Below are 22,702 nucleotides of genomic sequence, written 5' to 3'. Positions count from 1 at the left end.
CCGTTAAAGCGGAGAGTATTTCCTCACAGCCGTTCCTCCTCAAACCGAACAGTGTCACGTGATCAGGCCTATACGTTCTGCAGGGAGCGGATTAGGTTCATCTGGCTCGGGCGCCCGTGGAGGCGGGTTTTGCACCAGGTGAACATTGATTGCATTCGTTTTGGAATAAAAAAAGAAATATATATTATTTAAAATAGAAGTTATATTTGTTGCTGAAAAATGCACCATGCCTTATTGATAACATGACCGAGCAGCGCAGATGACTGTTCGCTTTGAGAGGGTGTTCCTCCCTCACCGTTTCTTTCCCCGCGGATCAGCACAATCAAATTCGCCCAATGCCTGGTGCACAAGGTAGATGGAGACTTCACTTAAGGACCAATGGAATGGTCTACAATGTGCAAACCCCGCCTCCACGCCCCGCCCAGACGCGTTTTCATATGTCTGTCATGTTATTGGACAAACATCAGGGACTTTTTGGCCGACAGCTCAGATAACCGTCTTCATGCAAACTGTTTATTGCTGAAGAAGGGATGCGAGGTCGGAAGTAACTTTACTTACTGAAGAATTAACTATGGCACGGAGGTGAGTTACATTTTAGCCTAAATTCTCGCATACATGCTGTTGAATTATAGTGATCAACCGCAAATAATGATAGATTTACTTTTGGCAACAAAAAAATATATAGTTTTAGTGCATGTTGATTGCTCAATTGTATCTTTTTTTGTGATGTTATTTTTGTGTTTGATCTTTAAATCAAACAGCCTGCTACGAAAAATATTAGTTAGTTGAACACTAATGTAAATCAAATTTGATTTGTCACATGCGCCGAATACAGCAGGTGGAGACCTTACAGCACATGTTTTTTAAAGTGCAAAGGTTGTTATTTTAATTGTAAAATGGATTCCTGATTAATAACGGCAGGCAGGGTAGCCTAGTGGTTTGAGCGTTGGGACAGTAACTGAAAGGTTGCTAGATTGAATCCCCGAGCTGACAAGGTACAAATCTATCATTCTGCCCCTGAACAAGGCAGTTAACCCACTGTTCCCAGGCCGTCAATGAAAATAAGAATTTGTTCTTATTAACTGAATTGCCTAGTTAAATAAAATAACAACAGGATCAGAAATGACGGTGATGGTACTGTTATTGAGTCTTTAAATAGAAGCCTGGATCTTTGGAAATGTTTCTTTGAAATGTGACTGTTTTTGTTTGTAGGGACCCGTTAGTGAAACTAACAGCATGACATGTAATTTCCTCCTGTTGAACTAAAACTGTTGGCGGACATGCAATGCAAGTGGTACGTGGAGTTTTATAACCGCAGGAACCATATACCGAATATTGACCTTGCGTCTCCATATGCAAACGTCATGTCAACTGCCACTACGTCTCCAAACGTCATGTCAACTGCCACTACGTCTCCAAACGTCATGTCAACTGCCACTACGTCTCCAAACGTCATGTCAACTGCCACTACGTCTCCAAACGTCATGTCAACTGCCACTACGTCTCCAAACGTCATGTCAACTGCCACTACGTCTCCAAACGTCATGTCAACTGCCACTACGTCTCCAAACGTCATGTCAACTGCCACTACTGACGTGGTTTTTATCTGGATCTGTCTTGGTTTCTGTTGACGCATCCTCCTGAATACTCAACAAAGGGTCTTGATTAGATACAGACAAAGACACATTCGCGACTATTATGCACGTGTGACAAATACAATTTGATTTGAATTCATCTCATACTATATAATTAATATTAGTCACAGCATGCTATGTTTTGATTGAAAGATCAAAACTCAAAAATAATAACATCACAAAAAAAACAGATAAAGTTGAGCAATCAACATGCACTAAAACGATAGTTTTTCTGCCAAACAACTGTTCTTTGCTAATTACTGAGTCAGCTAATTGTTGAAAAGTCCTTTTGATGTTCCAAGATGAAACAGCAGCAGGATATGGGGATGATATTCATTAGCTCACCAAACTACACTTCTGAAACCAACACAGGAAGTAGATCAGCTCAGGCCGCTGTCTGGCCCCGTTGGCTGTTCGCTGTCTGGCCCCAAAATTCTTATTTTCAATGACGGCCTAGGAATGAATGGTGGGTTAACTGCCTTGTTCAGGGGCAGAACGACAGATTTTCACCTTGTCAGCTCGGGGGACCCAATCGTGCAAACTTACAGTTAACTAGTCCAATGCTCTAACCACCTGATTACATTGCACTCCACGAGCAGCCTGCCTGTTACGCGAATGCAGTAAGCCAAGGTAAGTTGCTAGCTCGCATTAAACTTATCTTATAAAAAACAATCAATCAATCATAATCACTAGTTATAACTACACATGGTTGATATTACTAGTTTATCTAGCGTGTCCTGCGTTGCATATAATCGATGTGGTGCGTATCGTTGCTCCAATGTGTCCCTAACCATAAACATCAATGCCTTTCTTAAAATCAATACACAGAAGTATATATTTTTAACCCTGCATATTTAGCTAAAATAAATCCAGGTTAGCAGGCAATATTAACCAGGTGAAATTGTGTCACTTCTCTTGGGTTCATTGCACACAGAGTCAGTGTCTGCAACAGCAACAGTTTGGACTGCCTAATTTACCAAAATTTTACGTAATTATGACATAACATTGAAGGTTGTGCAATGTAACAGCAATATTTAGACTTAGGGACGCCACCTGTTAGATAAAATACGGAACGGTTCCGCATTTCACTGAAAGAATAAACATTTTGTTTTCTAAAAGGATAGTTTCCGGATTCGACCATATTAATGACATAAGGCTCGTATTTCTATGTGTTATTATGTTATAACTAAGTCTATGATTTGATAGAGCAGTCTGACTGAGCAGCAGCAGGCTCGTAAGCATTCATTCAAACAGCACCTTTGTGTGTTTTGCCAGCAGCTCTTCGTTGTGCGTCAAGCTTTGCGCTATTTATGACTTCAAGCCTATCAACTCCCGAGGTGGGGCTGGTGTAACCGATGTGAAATGGCTAGCTAGTTAGCGGGGTGCGCGCTAATAGCGTTTCAAACGTCACTCGCTCTGAGCCTTGGCGTGGTTGTTTCCCTTGCTCTGCATGGGTAACGCTGCTTCGAGGGTGGCTGTTGTCGATGTGTTCCTGGTTCGAGCTCAGGGAGGAGCGAGGAGAGGGACGGAAGCTATACTGTTACACTGGCAATACTAAAGTGCCTATAAGAACATCCAATAGTCAAAGGTTAATGAAATACAAATGGTAAAGAGAGAAATAGTCCTATAATTCCAATAATAACTACAACCTAAAACTTCTTACCTGGGAATATTGAAGACTCATGCTTCTACACCTGCATTGCTTGCTGTTTGGGGTTTTAGGCTGGGTTTCTGTACAGCACTTTGAGTTATCAGCTGATGTACGAAGGGCTATATAAATAAATTTGATTTGATTTGAAAAGGAACCACCAGCTTTCATATGTTCTCATGTTCTGAGCAAGGAACTGGAACGTTAGCTTTCTTACATGGCACATATTGCACTTTTACTTTCTTCTCCAACACTTTGTTCTTGCATTATTTAAACCAAATTGAACATGTTTCATTATTTATTTTAGGCTAAATTGATTTTATTGATGTATTATATTAAGTTAAAATAAGTGTTCATTCAGTATTGTTGTAATTGTCGTTATTACAAATAGCACAAAATAAATGGCCGATTAATCGATATCGGCTTTTTTTTGGTCCTCCAATAATCGGTATCGTCGTTGAAAAATCCTAATCGGTCGACCTCTATTCTGTAGTTATATTTGGTAGATGGTTTCCTGTCACAAGCGATTTCACAATATTTTGTGCCCCTGTTCTATCTGGGTTGTTTTAGACACTGAGGTTACGGGGTCCCCTGGTGAGGGGTTAAGAGTGACTCAAATAGCACCCGAATCAAAAACTCTTGGGCACTGGTCTTTTCTATGAGAATGAATAGTTACTTTTTTTTAAAGTGTCCCAGATGTTGTTATTTTAAGGGAAGTGAAGGCCACAGTGGTAACTGGCTGTGGCTATTAACAGGAAGTTAACATATCCACGGGCTATTGGTTTATCAAACCTCCACGGTATTGTCTCTGTTATAGTAGCCTCTGTCTCGGTCCCCAACAACCGGATTTTCCAGTTTTGGACATATTAACAAGACAACACTCCATCTCAACTCCTTCTCTAGTTTCAGGCGTTTTCTTTGTACGCCTGCTACATTAGGTTACCATTATAGCAATGCAGAGGCACCAGCTGAGTATCAACATAGATCTATGTAGGTTAATGGAAAGAGATGAACATAGATCCCTGTAGGTTAATGGAAAGAGATAATAATAATAATAATAATAATAATAATAATATAATAATAATAATAATAATAATAATAATAATAATAATAATAATATATGCCATTTAGCAGACGCTTTTGATGAACATAGATCTCTAGGTTACTGGAAAGAGATGAACATAGATCTCTAGGTTACTGGAAAGAGATGAACATAGATCTCTAGGTTACTGGAAAGAGATTAACATATATCTCCCTAGCAGTATCTCTATGCTTTTTGTGTCCCCCCCCCCCCCCCCCCCCAACAATTTTATACTGTAGCATTATATCTATAGCAAGGGTATTTTTCTTGCATTGCAATGTGAAAGAATGAGTTCATATCGATGTGTCTATTGCCTGTCTGTGTATTAGTCAAGGTGTGAACCACGAGCTCTCTGAGGTTCTGAACCAGCTGTGGAGTCGGGATACAAACCGTCTCAAACCTGGGACTGACTACACCATCTCCCTACAGGTACGGATGTCAGGGTTACCGTACTACGAATTGGCTTGTTAATGGTCTCTATCTGCAAAGCACTCTGGTAGAGAGAGAATGGCAACAGGAAACACACCTAGGACCCGATTCAGACTTAGGAGCAGGATACACACCTAGGACCCGATTCAGACATAGGAGCAGGATACACACCTCGGGACCCGATTCAGACATAGGAGCAGGATACACACCTAGGACCCGATTCAGACATAGGAGCAGGATACACACCTAGGACCCGATTCAGACATAGGAGCAGGATACACACCTCGGGACCCGATTCAGACATAGGAGCAGGATACACACCTAGGACCCGATTCAGACATAGGAGCAGGATACACACCTCGGGACCCGATTCAGACATAGGAGTAGGATACACACCTAGGACCCGATTCAGACATAGGAGCAGGATACACACCTAGGACCCGATTCAGACTTAGGAGCAGGATACACACCTAGGACCCGATTCAGACTTAGGAGCAGGATACACACCTAGGACCCGATTCAGACTTAGGAGCAGGATACACACCTAGGACCCGATTCAGACATAGGAGCAGGATAGGACCCATTCAGACTTAGGAGCAGGATACACACCGGACCCGATTCAGACATAGGAGCAGGATACACACCTAGGACCCGATTCAGACATAGGAGCAGGATACACACCTAGGACCCGATTCAGACTTAGGAGCAGGATACACACCTAGGACCCGATTCAGACTTAGGACATTTTTTCCTACGTGTTTTGATGTAAGCTCTTCTCAGTATTTGGTATTCAGATTTACCTTGTGCAGGTGATCAACCATCTCTATAGGAATGGTTACCTCAAGCACACATTTAATGAAACCACCAAACCCTCCCACTTGATTCAGTTTTTGTAAACTGGGGGTTCAGTACTTTAATCTAAAGCCACCCCTTTAAATACGGTGTACCTTATTTAATTCAAACTTTGTCGACAGACTATATACTATATCAAGAGAACAGGTTCAGAATATTAGGGATCCATGAAAGGAAGACATCAAAATACTGTATAAGCATATCTCAGTTTCAGCACCAATTGGTGGTTTAAAAAAAAAATCTGATTTTGTAGATTATTAAGGGGTAGGAATGTAACAACTGCCTGAAAGGCCCTAGAGGGTTCCCTAACAACCGTCTGAAATGCCCTACAGGGTTCCCTAACAACTGTCTGTAATGCCCTAGAGGGCTCCCTAACAACCGTCTGTAATGCCCTAGAGGGTTCCCTAACAACCGTCTGTAATGCCCTAGAGGGTAATGCCCTACAGGGTCCCCTAACAACCGTCTGTAATGCCCTAGAGGGCTCCCTAACAACCGTCTGTAATGCCCTAGAGGGTTCCCTAACAACCGTCTGTAATGCCCTAGAGGGTCCCCTAACAACCGTCTGTAATGCCCTACAGGGTTCCCTAACAACCGTCTGTAATGCCCTAGAGGGCTCCCTAACAACCGTCTGTAATGCCCTAGAGGGCTCCCTAACAAACGTCTGTAATGCCCTACAGGGTTCCCTAACAACCGTCTGTAATGCCCTAGAGGGCTCCCTAACAACCGTCTGTAATGCCCTAGAGGGCTCCCTAACAAACGTCTGTAATGCCCTACAGGGTTCCCTAACAACCGTCTGAAATGCCCTAGAGGGTTCCCTAACAACCGTCTGAAAGGCGCTAGAGGGTCCCCTAACAAACGTCTGAAATGCCCTACAGGGTTCCCTAACAACCGTCTGAAATGCCCTAGAGGGTTCCCTAACAACCGTCTGAAAGGCGCTAGAGGGCTCCCTAACAAACGTCTGTAATGCCCTAGAGGGCTCCCTAACAACCGTCTGTAATGCCCTAGAGGGCTCCCTAACAAACGTCTGTAATGCCCTAGAGGGCTCCCTAACAAACGTCTGTAATGCCCTACAGGGTTCCCTAACAACCGTCTGAAATGCCCTAGAGGGTTCCCTAACAACCGTCTGAAAGGCGCTAGAGGGTTCCCTAACAACCGTCTGTAATGCCCTACAGGGTTCCCTAACAACCATCTGAAATGCCCTAGAGGGCTCCCTAACAAACGTCTGTAATGCCCTACAGGGTTCCCTAACAACCGTCTGGGTTCCCTAACAACCTGAAATCTACAGGGAAATGTCTGAAAGGCGCTAGAGGGCTCCCTAACAAACGCCTGTAATGCCCTAGAGGGCTCCCTAACAACCGTCTGTAATGCCCTACAGGGTTCCCTAACAACCATCTGAAATGCCCTAGAGGGCTCCCTAACAAACGTCTGAAATGCCCTACAGGGTTCCCTAACAACCGTCTGAAATGCCTAGAGGGTTCCCTAACAACCGTCTGAAAGGCGCTAGAGGGTCCCCTAACAACCGTCTGAAAGGCGCTAGAGGGTCCCCTAACAACCGTCTGCTTTTGTGGAGCGATGGGTAACGATGCTTCGTGGGTGACTGTTGTTGATGTGAGCAGAGGGTCCCTGGTTCGCGCCCGGGTATGGGCGAGGGGGCGGTCTAAAGTTATACTGTTACACATGCTTCAGTTCAAGGTCAGAATACCCATAGAAAGGTTAACGAAGTTGCCACTACGTGTAACTCTGGTCTGACTCCCCCCTAGAGAGGCAGGTAACGTGACTGAGAGCTAGCTATCCAAATAAAGACAGGAAGGAATTTAGCTTATTCAGGGTTGAGGTCAGGCCCACAGAGTAGTTTTCATGGTGTTGTTGGGAGATGTGATGGTCTTATTCATATAGTATGTTTGTCTATCCAGGGAAAGGCAGGTTACGTGGCCCAGGGTAGTAACACTGCCAGAGACATGGCTAGGGCTCCTCTGTTCGCCTATGTCAACGAGGGAAAACTGAAAAACATCAAGACCTACGCCTGTAAGTCCTTTCTCCCTCCACTCCTCCCTTCCTTCAGTCCTCCCTTCCTTCACTCCTCCCTTCCTTCACTCCGCCCTTCCTTCAGTCCTCCCTTCCTTCACGCCGCCCTTCCTTCACTCCTCCTTTCCTTCACTCCTCCTTTCCTTCACTCCTCCTTTCCTTCACTCCTCCTTTCCTTCACTCCTCCCTTCCTTCACTCCTCCCTTCCTTCACTCCTCCCTTCCTTCACTCCTCCTTTCCTTCACTCCTCCCTTCCTTCACTCCTCCCTTCCTTCACTCCTCCCTTCCTTCACTCCTCCCTTCCTTCACTCCTCCCTTCCTCCACTCTCTCTACCTCCTCTCCTCTCTTCCTGTTATTCGAGGCATTACCTCCTCTCCTCTCTTCCTGTTATTGAAGACATATTCTGTCGACCTCCTCTCCTCTCTTCCTGTTATTGAAGGCATAGCCAGTATTTCACAAAGCATTCTTCAGAGTGATATATGCTTCTTGTGTGCAGTGTTCATGCGTCTCCTGGACAACTATGAGATGTCTACAGGCGTGTCGGAGACCGTCACCTCTGAGGAGCTGATAGAGAACGATCTCTTCCTCAATGCCATTCTGGAGACCGAGGTCATGAAGGTAGTGTGTGTGTGTGTGTGTGATCTGTCTCTGTGTGTCCACAGGTAAAAGTGTGGGTTATAGTCCTTATTGCTTGGTTGAGCACATTTAGCTATGTTCTGTCGTCATTTAGATCCATAGGCCCTTAACCTGTCTGTTCTGGAGACAGGCCCTTGACCTGTCTGTTCTGGAGACAGGCCCTTGACCTGTCTGTTCTGGAGACAGGCCCTTGACCTGTCTGTTCTGGAGACAGGCCCTTGACCTGTCTGTTCTGGAGACAGGCCCTTGACCTGTCTGTTCTGGAGACAGGCCCTTGACCTGTCTGTTCTGGAGACAGGCCCTGTCTGTTCTGGAGACAGGCCCTTGTTCTGACCTGTCTGTTCTGGAGACAGGCCCTTGACCTGTCTGTTCTGGAGACAGGCCCTTGACCTGTCTGTTCTGGAGACAGGCCCTTGACCTGTCTGTTCTGGAGACAGGCCCTTGACCTGTCTGTTCTGGAGACAGGCCCTTGACCTGTCTGTTCTGGACAGGACTCCTGGAGACAGGCCCTTGACCTGTCTGTTCTGGAGACAGGCCCTTGACCTGTCTGTTCTGGACAGGACTCCTGGAGACAGGCCCTTGACCTGTCTGTTCTGGACAGGACTCCTGGAGACAGGCCCTTGACCTGTCTGTTCTGGAGACTGGAGACAGGCCCTGTTCTGACCTGTCTGTTCTGGAGACAGGCCCTTGACCTGTCTGTCCTGGAGACAGGCCCTTGACCTGTCTGTTCTGGAGACAGGCCCTTGACCTGTCTGTTCTGGACAGGACTCCTGGAGACAGGCCCTTGACCTGTCTGTTCTGGAGACAGGCCCTTGACCTGTCTGTTCTGGAGACAGGACCCCTTGGAGACCTGTCTGTTCTGGACAGGACTGGAGACAGGCCCTTGACCCTGTTCTGGAGACAGGCCCCCTTGACCTGTCTGACAGGCCAGTAACCTGTCTGTTCTTCTGGAGACAGGCCCTTGACCTGTCTGTTCTGGACAGGACTCCTGGAGACAGGCCCTTGACCTGTCTGTTCTGGAGACAGGCCCTTGACCTGTCTGTTCTGGAGACAGGCCCTTGACCTGTCTGTTCTGGACAGGACTCCTGGAGACAGGCCAGTAACCTGTCTGTTCTGGACAGGACTCCTGGAGACAGGCCAGTAACCTGTCTGTTCTGGACAGGACAGGATAAGGGCCTGTCTGTTCAGGTCTGGACTCCTGAAGACAGGCCCTTAACCTCCATGAGTTAGTCAGATGGTGTTCTGTCATTGTGGACATGTGTTTTGTCTTGTTATTTAGTCTCAGGTGGGACTCCACAACACACAAAGCAATGTGTACTGATGTGACAGGTCTAATCTCTGTGTGTGTGTGTGTTATTTGTGTGCAATGTGTACTGATGTGCCAGTCTAATCTCTGTGTGTGTGTGTGTGTGTGTGTGTGTGTGTGTGTGTGTGTGTGTGTGTGTGTGTGTGTGTGTGTGTGTGTGTGTGTGTGTGTGTGTGTGTGTGTGTGTGTGTGTGTGTGTGTGTGTGTGTGTGTGTGTGTGTGTGTGTCAGTGTGCCCACAAGTACCTGGTGAGTAAGGGTCACTCCCCGTCAGACCAGCAGCAGTTCAAGAGGCAGCTCTATAACATGTGGTTCAGACTCTATCACCGAGACCACAGTGGAGGGTGAGTGTGTGTGTGTATTTTATGATGCCCACATACAGTGAGCAGTTTGAGCTTGTTTTAGTTGTATCAAATCAAATGTATTTATAAAGCCCTTCGTACATCAGCTGATATCTTAAAGTGCTGTACAGAAACTCAGCCTAAAACCCCAAACAGCAAGCAATGCAGGTGTAGAAGCACGGTGGCTAGGAAAAACTCCCTAGAAAGGCCAAAACCTAGGAAGAAACCTAGAGAGGAACTAGGCTATGAGGGGTGGCCAGTCCTCTTCTGGCTGTGCCGGGTGGAGATTATAACAGAACATGGCCAAGATGTTCAAATATTCATAAATGACCAGCATGGTCAAATAATAATAAGGCAGAACAGTTGAAACTGGAGCAGCAGTACGGCCAGGTGGTCTGGGGACAGCAAGGAGTCATCATGTCAGGTAGTCCTGAGGCATGGTCCTAGGGCTCAGGTCCTCTGAGAGAAACAGAGAATTCGAGAGAGCATACTTCAATTCACACAGGACACCGAATAGGACAGGAGAAATACTCCAGATATAACAAACTGACCCTAGCCCCCCGACACATAAACTACTGCAGCATAAATACTGGAGGCTGAGACAGGAGGGGTCAAGAGACACTGTGGCCCCATCCGACGACTCCCCCGGACAGGGCCAAACAGGAAGGATATAACCCCACCCACTTTGCCAAAGCACAGCCCCCACACCACTAGAGGGATATCTTCAACCACCAACTTACCATCCTGAGACAAGCCCGAGTATAGCCCACAAAGTTCTCCGCCCACGGCACAACCCAACTGTTCTGACCAGTTGCACCTGTATGTGTGTGAAAGAGACAGACACGCAGAGGGAGAGAGAGGGAGATTTGCAAATAATAGGACATTTTAAAATGTCTTTTATTCTTTTGGAACTTTTGTGAGTGTAATGTTTAATGTTAATTTGTCTATTTCACTTGCTTTGGCAATGTTAACATATGTTTCCCATGCCAATAAAGCCCTTAAATTGAATTGAGAGACACACACACACACACACACACACACACACACACACACACACACACACACACACACACACACACACACACACACACACACACACACACACACACACACACACACACACACACACACACACACACACACACACACTGAGACAGAGAGAGAGACATATTTTCTTTTTCATATTTTCTCATGTTTCCAATACAGTGAGGACTCCTGTGGTTTTGAGCATGTGTTTGTTGGTGAGTCTAAGAAAGGGAAGGAGATCACGGGGTTCCACAACTGGGTTCAGTTCTATCTGCAGGAGAAGCATGGCAATGTGGACTACAAGGGTTACAAGGCCCAGGGCAACAGGAATACTGTAAGACATTCTAGAACAATCTCCCTATCTTATCAGCAGAGTTACATTTCACACAGGTCCATACACAAGATACTTGTTTTCAGAAATGTAGCTCTATGGTTGTTGTCTTGCTCTGGTAATTAGTTCAACTTTTGTGTGTGTTTTTTTAGTGTTTACATTTTACTGACTGATTTCAAGACACCCAAAACTGTGGCCACCACTGTAAAACTTCCCAAATCATACATTATATTTAACCATATGTTATGGGCGGCAGGGTAGTGGTTAGAGGGGAGGGGCGGCAGGGTAGTGGTTAGAGGGGAGGGGCAGGGTAGTGGTTAGAGGGGAGGGGGCAGGTAGCCTAGTGGTTAGAGGGGAGGGGCGGCAGGTAGCCTAGTGGTTAGAGGGGAGGGGCGGCAGGTAGCCTAGTGGTTAAAGGGGAGGGGCGGCAGGTAGCCTAGTGGTTAGAGGGGAGGGGCGGCAGGTAGCCTAGTGTTAGAGGGGAGGGGCGGCAGGTAGCCTAGTGGTTAGAGGGGGGCGGCAGGTAGCCTAGTGGTTAGAGGGGAGGGGCGGCAGGTAGCCTAGTGGTTAGAGGGGAGGGGCGGCAGGTAGACTAGTGGTTAGAGCGTTGGACTAGTAACCGAAAGGTTGCAAGATCAAATCCCTGAGCTGACAAGGTACAAATCTGTCGTTCTGCCCCTGAACAAGACAGTTAACTAATGAACTAATGACCTAGGCCGTCATTAAAAATAAGAAGTAGCCTTGTGGGTAGAGAGTTGGGCCTATAACCGGAAGGTTGCTGGGTCGAATCCCCGAGCTGACAAGGTTAAAAAAAAACTGTTGTTTTGACCTCTCTGTGCAGCCAGATGAGGATGACCACGTTCTGAACCTGCAGTTCAGCTGGAAGGGCCTGGTCAAGCCTGTGGGAAGCTCCTTCATCGGGGTCAGCCCAGAGTTCGAGGTCGCCCTCTTCACTATTCTCTTCCTCGCGTCGACTGAGAAGGTGAGCGGTTGCGTGATTGACCACACGGGGTTCAAACCTGGGTCTATTAGATAACCATGAGACTGTGTTGACCTGTAGTGCTGAAGCCTAGGAAGACATTATCTTGGGGAGCTAGTGCTCGATCTCAGATCTCAGGCTGGGTTACTCATGGTTCCCTGAACCACCCTGATGACACGTCTTATCAACCAGAAGTCATCATAGCTAACAGGACCCCTCCAGTCTGAATACATAACATGACCCCTCCAGACTGAATACATAACATGACCCCTCCAGTCTGAATACATAACATGACCCCTCCAGTCTGAATACATAACATGACCCCTCCAGTCTGAATACATAACATGACCCCTCCAGTCTGAATACATAACAGGACCCCTCCAGACTGAATACATAACATGACCCCTCCAGGCTGAATACATAACATGACCCCTCCAGGCTGAATAACTACTGTTCTGACCAGTATAACATGACCCCTCCAGTCTGAATACATAACATGACCCCTCCAGGCTGAATACATAACATGACCCCTCCAGGCTGAATACATAACATGACCCCTCCAATCTGAATACATATGACCCCTCCAGGCTGACTGTTCTGACCCATGACCCCTCCAGTCTGAATACATAACAGGACCCCTCCAGTCTGAATACATAACATGACCCCTCCAGGCTGAATACATAACATGACCCCCCAGTCTGGACCCCTCCAGTCTGAATACATAACATGACCCCTCCAGTCTGAATACATAACAAGACCCTCCAGACTGAATAACTACTGTTCTGACCAGCATAACATGACCCCTCCAGTCTGAATAAACTACTGTTCTGACCAGCATAACATGACCCCTCCAGTCTGAATAAACTACTGTTCTGACCAGCATAACATGACCCCTCCAGTCTGAATAAACTACTGTTCTGACCAGGATAAAACCCCTCCAGTCTGAATAACTACTGTTCTGACCAGTATAACATGACCCCTCCAGTCTGAATACATAACATGACCCCTCCAGTCTGAATACATAAATGACCCCTCCAGTCTGAATACATGACTCCTCCAGGCTGAATAACTACTGTTCTGACCAGTATAACATGACCCCTCCAGGCTGAATAACTACTGTTCTGACCAGTATAACTGACCCCTCCAGTCTGAATACATAACATGACCCCTCCAGTCTGAATACATAACATGACCCCTCCAGTCTGAATACATAACATGACCCCTCCAGGCTGAATAACTGACCCCTCCACTGAATTCTGACCAGTATAACATGACCCCTCCAGACTGAATAACTACTGTTCTGACCAGTATAACATGACCCTTCCAGACTGAATCAGCACAGTTCTGACCAGCATAACATGACCCCTCCAGACTGAATCAGCACAGTTCTGGAAAAGGGTTGTGAATTGGGATGCAGCCCAACGTTGGTGTTGATGAGAACCCTAGCCAGTATATAAATGGGTGGATGTATTGGCTAACGTTAGCCTTGTGGTTTATGTACAGGTGACCACGGCCGTGGTGAAGGTGGACGAGTACCTGCTAGAGATGGTGGTGTATCGTCAGGGGCGATCCATCGGAACCTCCTACCCCAAACTTCTCAGCAGCAACAACCGGGACCTGTAGTGGGGAGATTTACGCACCCTGATTCTGAAATCAGGCCCAAATGGAACCCTAATCCCTATGTAGTGCACTGCTTTCAACCAGGGCCCATAGGGCTAAAGTAGTGCACTATATAGGGAATAGGGTGCCATAGGGCTCTGGTCTAAAGTAGTGCACTATATAGGGAATAGGGTTCCATAGGGCTCTGGTCTAAAGTAGTGCACTATATAGGGAATAGGGTTCCATAAGACTCTGGTCTAAAGTAGTGCACTATATAGGGAATAGGGTTCCATAAGACTCTGGTCTAAAGTAGTGCACTATATAGGGAATAGGGTTCCATAGGGCTCTGGTCTAAAGTAGTGCACTATATAGGGAATAGGGTGCCATTTGGGGCTTAGCCAGAATAATCTGTCATGTCGTGTACTGTGTTTTTGACTCCATATTGTTATTAGGTTGTGTTCTCCTCCATCAAATCCTTAACCTCGTTCCCAGGTTCAATTACTAATTACAGATCCTGGATCATTCATTCATTTTCGCTAAACTATTATATTAGAGATTACAGTTGATCCAGGACCAGGATTGTGTCTCTCTCTGCTACCAGCTCTCCTTTCTGTCCTGAATATTCAGTTCTGGTCCTTGGTCCTTCACAAAGCAGAGGGCTGTTTCCTGTTAAGAAAACTACTAAAACATTTTGACAATCGATTAAAACCTAGATTTACTATGTCAGGAACCTGATTGTCTAACATTATGTTAACAGTGTTGTTCACTTGTTTTTAACATATTACTACTTTGTTACGATTATTAAGTTTAATTTCTGCTTGAAGAAAATAAAACGTGTTTACAAGTATACTATCTTATTTATTTATCCTTTATTTAACCAGGTATTTATATATATATATAACCCTTTATTTAACCAGGTATTTATATATATATAACCCTTTATTTAACCAGGTATTTATATATATATATAACCCTTTATTTAACCAGGTATTTATATATATATAACCCTTTATTTAACCAGGTATTTATATATATATATAACCCTTTATTTAACCAGGTATTTATATATATATAACCCTTTATTTAACCAGGTATTTATATATATATAACCCTAACCCTTTATTTAACCAGGTATTTATATATATATATATATATAACCCTTTATTTAACCAGGTATTTATATATATATAACCCTAACCCTTTATTTAACCAGGTATTTATATATATATATAACCCTAACCCTTTATTTAACCAGGTATTTATATATATATAACCCTAACCCTTTATTTAACCAGGTATTTATATATATATATATATATATATATATATATAACCCTTTATTTAACCAGGTATTTATATATATATAATAACCCTAACCCTTTATTTAACCAGGTATTTATATATATATAACCCTTTATTTAACCAGGTATTTATATATTTATAACTTTATTTAACCTAACCCTAACCCTTTATTTAACCAGGTATATATATATATAACCCTAACCCTTTATTTAAGGTAGACCAGTTGAGAACAACTCATTACAAATATACTATCTAATTATATATCTTATTTATATATCTTATTTATTTATCCTTTATTTAACCAGATATTTATATATATATAACCCTTTATTTAACCAGGTATTTATATATATATAACCCTAACCCTTTATTTAACCAGGTATTTATATATATATATATAACCCTTTATTTAACCAGGTATTTATATATATATAACCCTAGCCCTTTATTTAACCAGGTATTTATATATATATATAACCCTAGCCCTTTATTTAACCAGGTATTTATATATATATAACCCTAACCCTTTATTTAACCAGGTATTTATATATATATATAACCCTAACCCTTTATTTAACCAGGTATTTTTATTATAACCCTTTATTTAACCAGGTATTTATTATATATATATAATAACTTTATTTAACCAGGTATTTATATATATAACCCTTTATTTAACCAGGTATTTATATATATATAACCCTAACTTTATTTAACCAGGTATTTATATATTTATAACCCTTTATTTAACCAGGTATTTATATATATTTATATATATATAACCCTAACCCTTTATTTAACCAGGTATTTTATATATATATAACCCTAACCCTTTATTTAACCAGGCATTTATATATATATAACCCTAACCCTTTATTTAACCAGGTATTTATATATATATATATAACCCTAACCCTTTATTTAACCAGGTATTTATATATATATATATATATATATATAACCCTTTATTTAACCAGGTATTTATATATATATAATAACCCTAACCCTTTATTTAACCAGGTATTTATATATATATACCCTTTATTTAACCAGGTATTTATATATTTATAACCCTTTATTTAACCAGGTATTTATATATATATATATATATATATATATATATATATATATATATATATATATATATATATAACCCTAACCGTTTATTTAACCAGGTATTTAGTTGAGAACAACTCATTACAAATATACTATCTAATTATATATCTTATTTATATATCTTATTTATTTATCCTTTATTTAACCAGGTATTTATATATATTTATATATATATATAACCCTAACCCTTTATTTAACCAGGTATTTATATATATATATAACCCTAACCCTTTATTTAACCAGGCATTTATATATATATAACCCTAACCCTTTATTTAACCAGGTAGACCAGTTGAGAACAACTCATTACAAATATACTATCTAATTATATATCTTATTTATATATCTTATTTATTTATCCTTTATTTAACCAGGTATTTATATATATATATATATATATATATATATATATATATATATAACCCTAACCCTTTATTTAACCAGGTATTTATATATATATATAACCCTAACCCTTTATTTAACCAGGTATTTATATATATATATAACCCTAACCCTTTATTTAACCAGGCATTTATATATATATAACCCTAACCCTTTATTTAACCAGGTATTTATATATATATAACCCTAACCCTTTATTTAACCAGGTATTTATATTTATAACCCTTTATTTAACCAGGTATTTATATATATATATATATATAACCCTAACCCTTTATTTAACCAGGTATTTATATATATATATAACCCTAACCCTTTATTTAACCAGGCATTTATATATATATAACCCTAACCCTTTATTTAACCAGGTATTTATATATATATATATAACCCTAACCCTTTATTTAACCAGGTATTTATATATATATATATATATAACCCTTTATTTAACCAGGTATTTATATATATAATAACCCTAACCCTTTATTTAACCAGGTATTTATATATATATAACCCTTTATTTAACCAGGTATTTATATATTTATAACCCTTTATTTAACCAGGTATTTATATATATATATATATATATATATATATATATATATATATATATAACCCTAACCCTTTATTTAACCAGGTAGACCAGTTGAGAACAACTCATTACAAATATACTATCTAATTATATATCTTATTTATATATCTTATTTATTTATCCTTTATTTAACCAGGTATTTATATATATATATATATATAACCCTAACCCTTTATTTAAGCAGGTATTTATATATATATATAACCCTAACCCTTTATTTAACCAGGCATTTATATATATATAACCCTAACCCTTTATTTAACCAGGTAGACCAGTTGAGAACAACTCATTACAAATATACTATCTAATTATATATCTTATTTATATATCTTATTTATTTATCCTTTATTTAACCAGGTATTTATATATTATATATATATATAACCCTAACCCTTTATTTAACCAGGTATTTATATATATATATAATAACCCTTTATTTAACCAGGCATTTATATATATATAACCCTAACCCTTTATTTAACCAGGTAGACCAGTTGAGAACAACTCATTACAAATATACTATCTAATTATATATCTTATTTATATATCTTATTTATTTATCCTTTATTTAACCAGGTATTTATATATATATATATAACCCTAACCCTTTATTTAACCAGGTATTTATATATATATATATAACCCTAACCCTTTATTTAACCAGGTATTTATATATATATATAACCCTAACCCTTTATTTAACCAGGCATTTATATATATATAACCCTAACCCTTTATTTAACCAGGTATTTATATATATATAACCCTTTATTTAACCAGGTATTTATATATATATAACCCTAACCCTTTATTTAACCAGGTATTTATATATATATATATATAACCCTTTATTTAACCAGGTATTTATATTATATAACCTAGCCCTTTATTTAACCAGGTATTTATATATATATATAACCCTAACCCTTTATTTAACCAGGTATTTATATATATATAACCCTAACCCTTTATTTAACCAGGTATTTATATATATATAACCCTAACCCTTTATTTAACCAGGTATTTATATATATTTATTTAACCAGGTATTTATATATATATAACCCTTTATTTAACCAGGTATTTATATATATATATAATAACCCTAACCCTTTATTTAACCAGGTATTTATATATATATAACCCTTTATTTAACCAGGTATTTATATATATATATAACCCTAACCCTTTATTTAACCAGGTATTTATATATTTATAACCCTTTATTTAACCAGGTATTTATATATATATATATATATATATATAACCCTAACCCTTTATTTAACCAGGTATTTATATATATATATATATATATATATATATATATATATATATATATATATATAACCCTAACCCTTTATTTAACCAGGTATTTATATATATATATAACCCTTTATTTAACCAGGCATTTATATATATATAACCCTAACCCTTTATTTAACCAGGTATTTATATATTATATATATATAACCCTAACCCTTTATTTAACCAGGTATTTATATATATATATATTATAACCCTTTATTTAACCAGGTATTTTATATATATATAACCCTAACCCTTTATTTAACCAGGCATTTTATATATATATAACCCTTTATTTAACCAGGTATTTATATATTTATAACCCTTTATTTAACCAGGTATTTATATATATATATATATATATATATATATATATATATATTAATATATATATATAACCCTAACCCTTTATTTAACCAGGTAGACCAGTTGAGAACAACTCATTACAAATATACTATCTAATTATATATCTTATTTATATATCTTATTTATTTATCCTTTATTTAACCAGGTATTTTTATATTATCCTTTATTTAACCAGGTATTATATATATAACCCTAACCCTTTATTTAATCAGGTATTTATATATATATATAACCCTAACCCTTTATTTAACCAGGTATTTATATATATATAACCCTTTATTTAACCAGGTATTTATATATATATAATTAACCCTTTATTTAACCAGGTATTTATATATATATAACCCTTTATTTAACCAGGTATTTATATTATATATACCCTTTATTTAACCAGGTCTTTATATATTTATAACCCTTTATTTAACCAGGTATTTATATATATATATATATAACCCTAACCCTTTATTTAACCAGGTATTTATATATATATATAACCCTAACCCTTTATTTAACCAGGCATTTATATATATATAACCCTAACCCTTTATTTAACCAGGTATTTATATAATATATAACCCTTTATTTAACCAGGTATTTATATATATAACCCTTTATTTAACCAGGTATTTATATATATATAACCCTTTATTTAACCAGGTATTTATTATATATATAACCCTAACCCTTTATTTAACCAGGCATTTATATATATATATAACCCTAACCCTTTATTTAACCAGGTATTTATATATATATAACCCTAACCCTTTATTTAACCAGGTATTTATATATATATAACCCTTTATTTAACCAGGTATTTATATATATATAACCCTAACCCTTTATTTAACCAGGTATTTATATATATATATAACCCTTTATTTAACCAGGCATTTATATATATATAACCCTAACCCTTTATTTAACCAGGTATTTATATATATATATAACCCTTTATTTAACCAGGTATTTATATATATATAACCCTAACCCTTTATTTAACCAGGTATTTATATATATATAACCCTTTATTTAACCAGGTATTTATATATATATATAACCCTTTATTTAACCAGGTATTTATATATATATAACCCTTTATTTAACCAGGTATTTATATATATAACCCTTTATTTAACCAGGTATTTATATATATATAACCCTAACCCTTTATTTAACCAGGTATTTATATATATATAACCCTTTATTTAACCAGGTATTTATATATATATAACCCTTTATTTAACCAGGTATTTATATATATATAACCCTAACCCTTTATTTAACCAGGTATTTATATATATAACCCTTTATTTAACCAGGTATTTATATATATATAACCCTAACCCTTTATTTAACCAGGTATTTATATATATATAACCCTAACCCTTTATTTATTATAACCCTAACCCTTTATTTAACCAGGTATTTATATATATATAACCCTAACCCTTTATTTAACCAGGTATTTATATATATATAACCCTTTATTTAACCAGGTATTTATATATATAATAACCCTTTATTTAACCAGGTATTTATATATATATATAACCCTAACCCTTTATTTAACCAGGTATTTTATATATATATAACCCTAACCCTTTATTTAACCAGGTATTTATATATATATAACCCTAACCCTTTATTTAACCAGGTATTTATATATATATATAACCCTAACCCTTTATTTAACCAGGTATTTATATATATATAACCCTAACCCTTTATTTAACCAGGTATTTATATATATATAACCCTTTATTTAACCAGGTATTTATATATATATAACCCTAACCCTTTATTTAACCAGGTATTTATATATATATAACCCTTTATTTAACCAGGTATTTATATATATATAACCCTTTATTTAACCAGGTATTTATATATATATAACCCTAACCCTTTATTTAACCAGGTATTTATATATATAACCCTTTATTTAACCAGGTATTTATATATATATAACCCTTTATTTAACCAGGTATTTATATATATATAACCCTTTATTTAACCAGGTATTTATATATATAACCCTTTATTTAACCAGGTATTTATATATATATAACCCTTTATTTAACCAGGTATTTATATATATATAACCCTAACCCTTTATTTAACCAGGTATTTATATATATATAACCCTTTATTTAACCAGGTATATATAACCCTTTATTTAACCAGGTATTTTATATATATAACCCTTTATTTAACCAGGTATTTATATATATAACCCTTTATTTAACCAGGTATTTATATATATATAACCCTTTATTTAACCAGGTATTTATATATATATAACCCTTTATTTAACCAGGTATTTATATATATATAACCCTTTATTTAACCAGGTATTTATATATATATAACCCTTTATTTAACCAGGTATTTATATATATATAACCCTTTATTTAACCAGGTATTTATATATATATAACCCTTTATTTAACCAGGTATTTATATATATATAACCCTTTATTTAACCAGGTATTTATATATATATAACCCTTTATTTAACCAGGTATTTATATATATATATAACCCTTTATTTAACCAGGTATTTATATATATATAACCCTTTATTTAACCAGGTATTTATATATATATAACCCTTTATTTAACCAGGTATTTATATATATATAACCCTTTATTTAACCAGGTATTTATATATATATAACCCTTTATTTAACCAGGTATTTATATATATATAACCCTTTATTTAACCAGGTATTTATATATATATAACCCTTTATTTAACCAGGTATTTATATATATATAACCCTTTATTTAACCAGGTATTTATATATATATAACCCTTTATTTAACCAGGTATTTATATATATATAACCCTTTATTTAACCAGGTATTTATATATATATAACCCTTTATTTAACCAGGTATTTATATATATATAACCCTTTATTTAACCAGGTATTTATATATATATAACCCTTTATTTAACCAGGTATTTATATATATATAACCCTTTATTTAACCAGGTATTTATATATATATAACCCTTTATTTAACCAGGTATTTATATATATATAACCCTTTATTTAACCAGGTAGACCAGTTGAGAACAACTCATTACAAGTATACTATCTTATTTATATATCTTATTTATATATCTTATTTATATATCTTATTTATATATCTTATTTATTTATCCTTTATTTAACCAGGTATTTATATATATATATAACCCTAATCCTTTATTTAACCAGGTAGACCAGTTGAGAACAACTCATTTACAACTGTGACCTGCCAAGATAAAGCAAAGCAGTGTGACACAAACAACACAGTTACACATGGAGTAAACAAACATACAGTCAATAACACAGTAGAAAAGCTCCTCCTGTGCTTTTATTTTGAAGATTAAAACAAACAATGGTTACAGTGAGTCTCCTTGGCAGAAAACTATACAATCATGTCAGACTAGCGCATGTTAAACTACAATTACCATGGAAAGATCTCAGGTTTATTTGACTCAATAGTAGAAGGTTACATGAATGATGCATCGAACTTAATCATGATCTGCCTAAGAGCAGGTCTGTATTGAGGAATGTAATCATGATCTGCCTAAGAACAGGTCTGTATTGAGGAATGTAATAATGATCTGCCTGAGAACAGGTCTGTATTGAGGAATGTAATCATGAAATATAAACTAATTAATATATGAAAACATAATAATCCAGTTTAGATTAAAAGTATGGATTTTAATAATAT

General features: G+C 37.7%; 1 protein-coding gene across 1 annotated transcript; it reads left to right on the top strand.

Annotated features, from left to right (window-relative positions):
* The first annotated feature begins 444 nt into the window (after window positions 1-444).
* LOC124009750 (uridylate-specific endoribonuclease C-like) lies at window positions 445-14,005 on the top strand. The gene is made up of 8 exons (XM_046321895.1): window positions 445-582; window positions 4,693-4,792; window positions 7,558-7,669; window positions 8,167-8,288; window positions 9,843-9,955; window positions 11,159-11,312; window positions 12,151-12,291; window positions 13,792-14,005. The coding sequence occupies exons 1-8, from the start codon at window positions 572-574 to the stop codon at window positions 13,909-13,911; spliced, it is 873 nt and encodes a 290-aa protein (XP_046177851.1). The 5' UTR covers window positions 445-571; the 3' UTR covers window positions 13,912-14,005.
* Window positions 14,006-22,702: the final 8,697 nt, after the last annotated feature.

The sequence above is a fragment of the Oncorhynchus gorbuscha genome, linkage group LG22 (genome assembly GCF_021184085.1).
Source record: "Oncorhynchus gorbuscha isolate QuinsamMale2020 ecotype Even-year linkage group LG22, OgorEven_v1.0, whole genome shotgun sequence".
Lineage (NCBI taxonomy): Eukaryota > Metazoa > Chordata > Actinopteri > Salmoniformes > Salmonidae > Oncorhynchus > Oncorhynchus gorbuscha.
Note: the sequence above shows the minus strand (reverse complement) of the source record. Positions and strands in the feature narration are given on the sequence as shown.

Bases quoted from the DNA above. Each gene is read 5' to 3' on its own strand.
- LOC124009750 (XM_046321895.1), top strand. The intron at 4,793-7,557 runs GTACGGATGTCA...TTGTCTATCCAG, and splicing joins ACTACACCATCTCCCTACAG to GGAAAGGCAGGTTACGTGGC. The intron at 12,292-13,791 runs GTGAGCGGTTGC...GTTTATGTACAG, and splicing joins TCCTCGCGTCGACTGAGAAG to GTGACCACGGCCGTGGTGAA.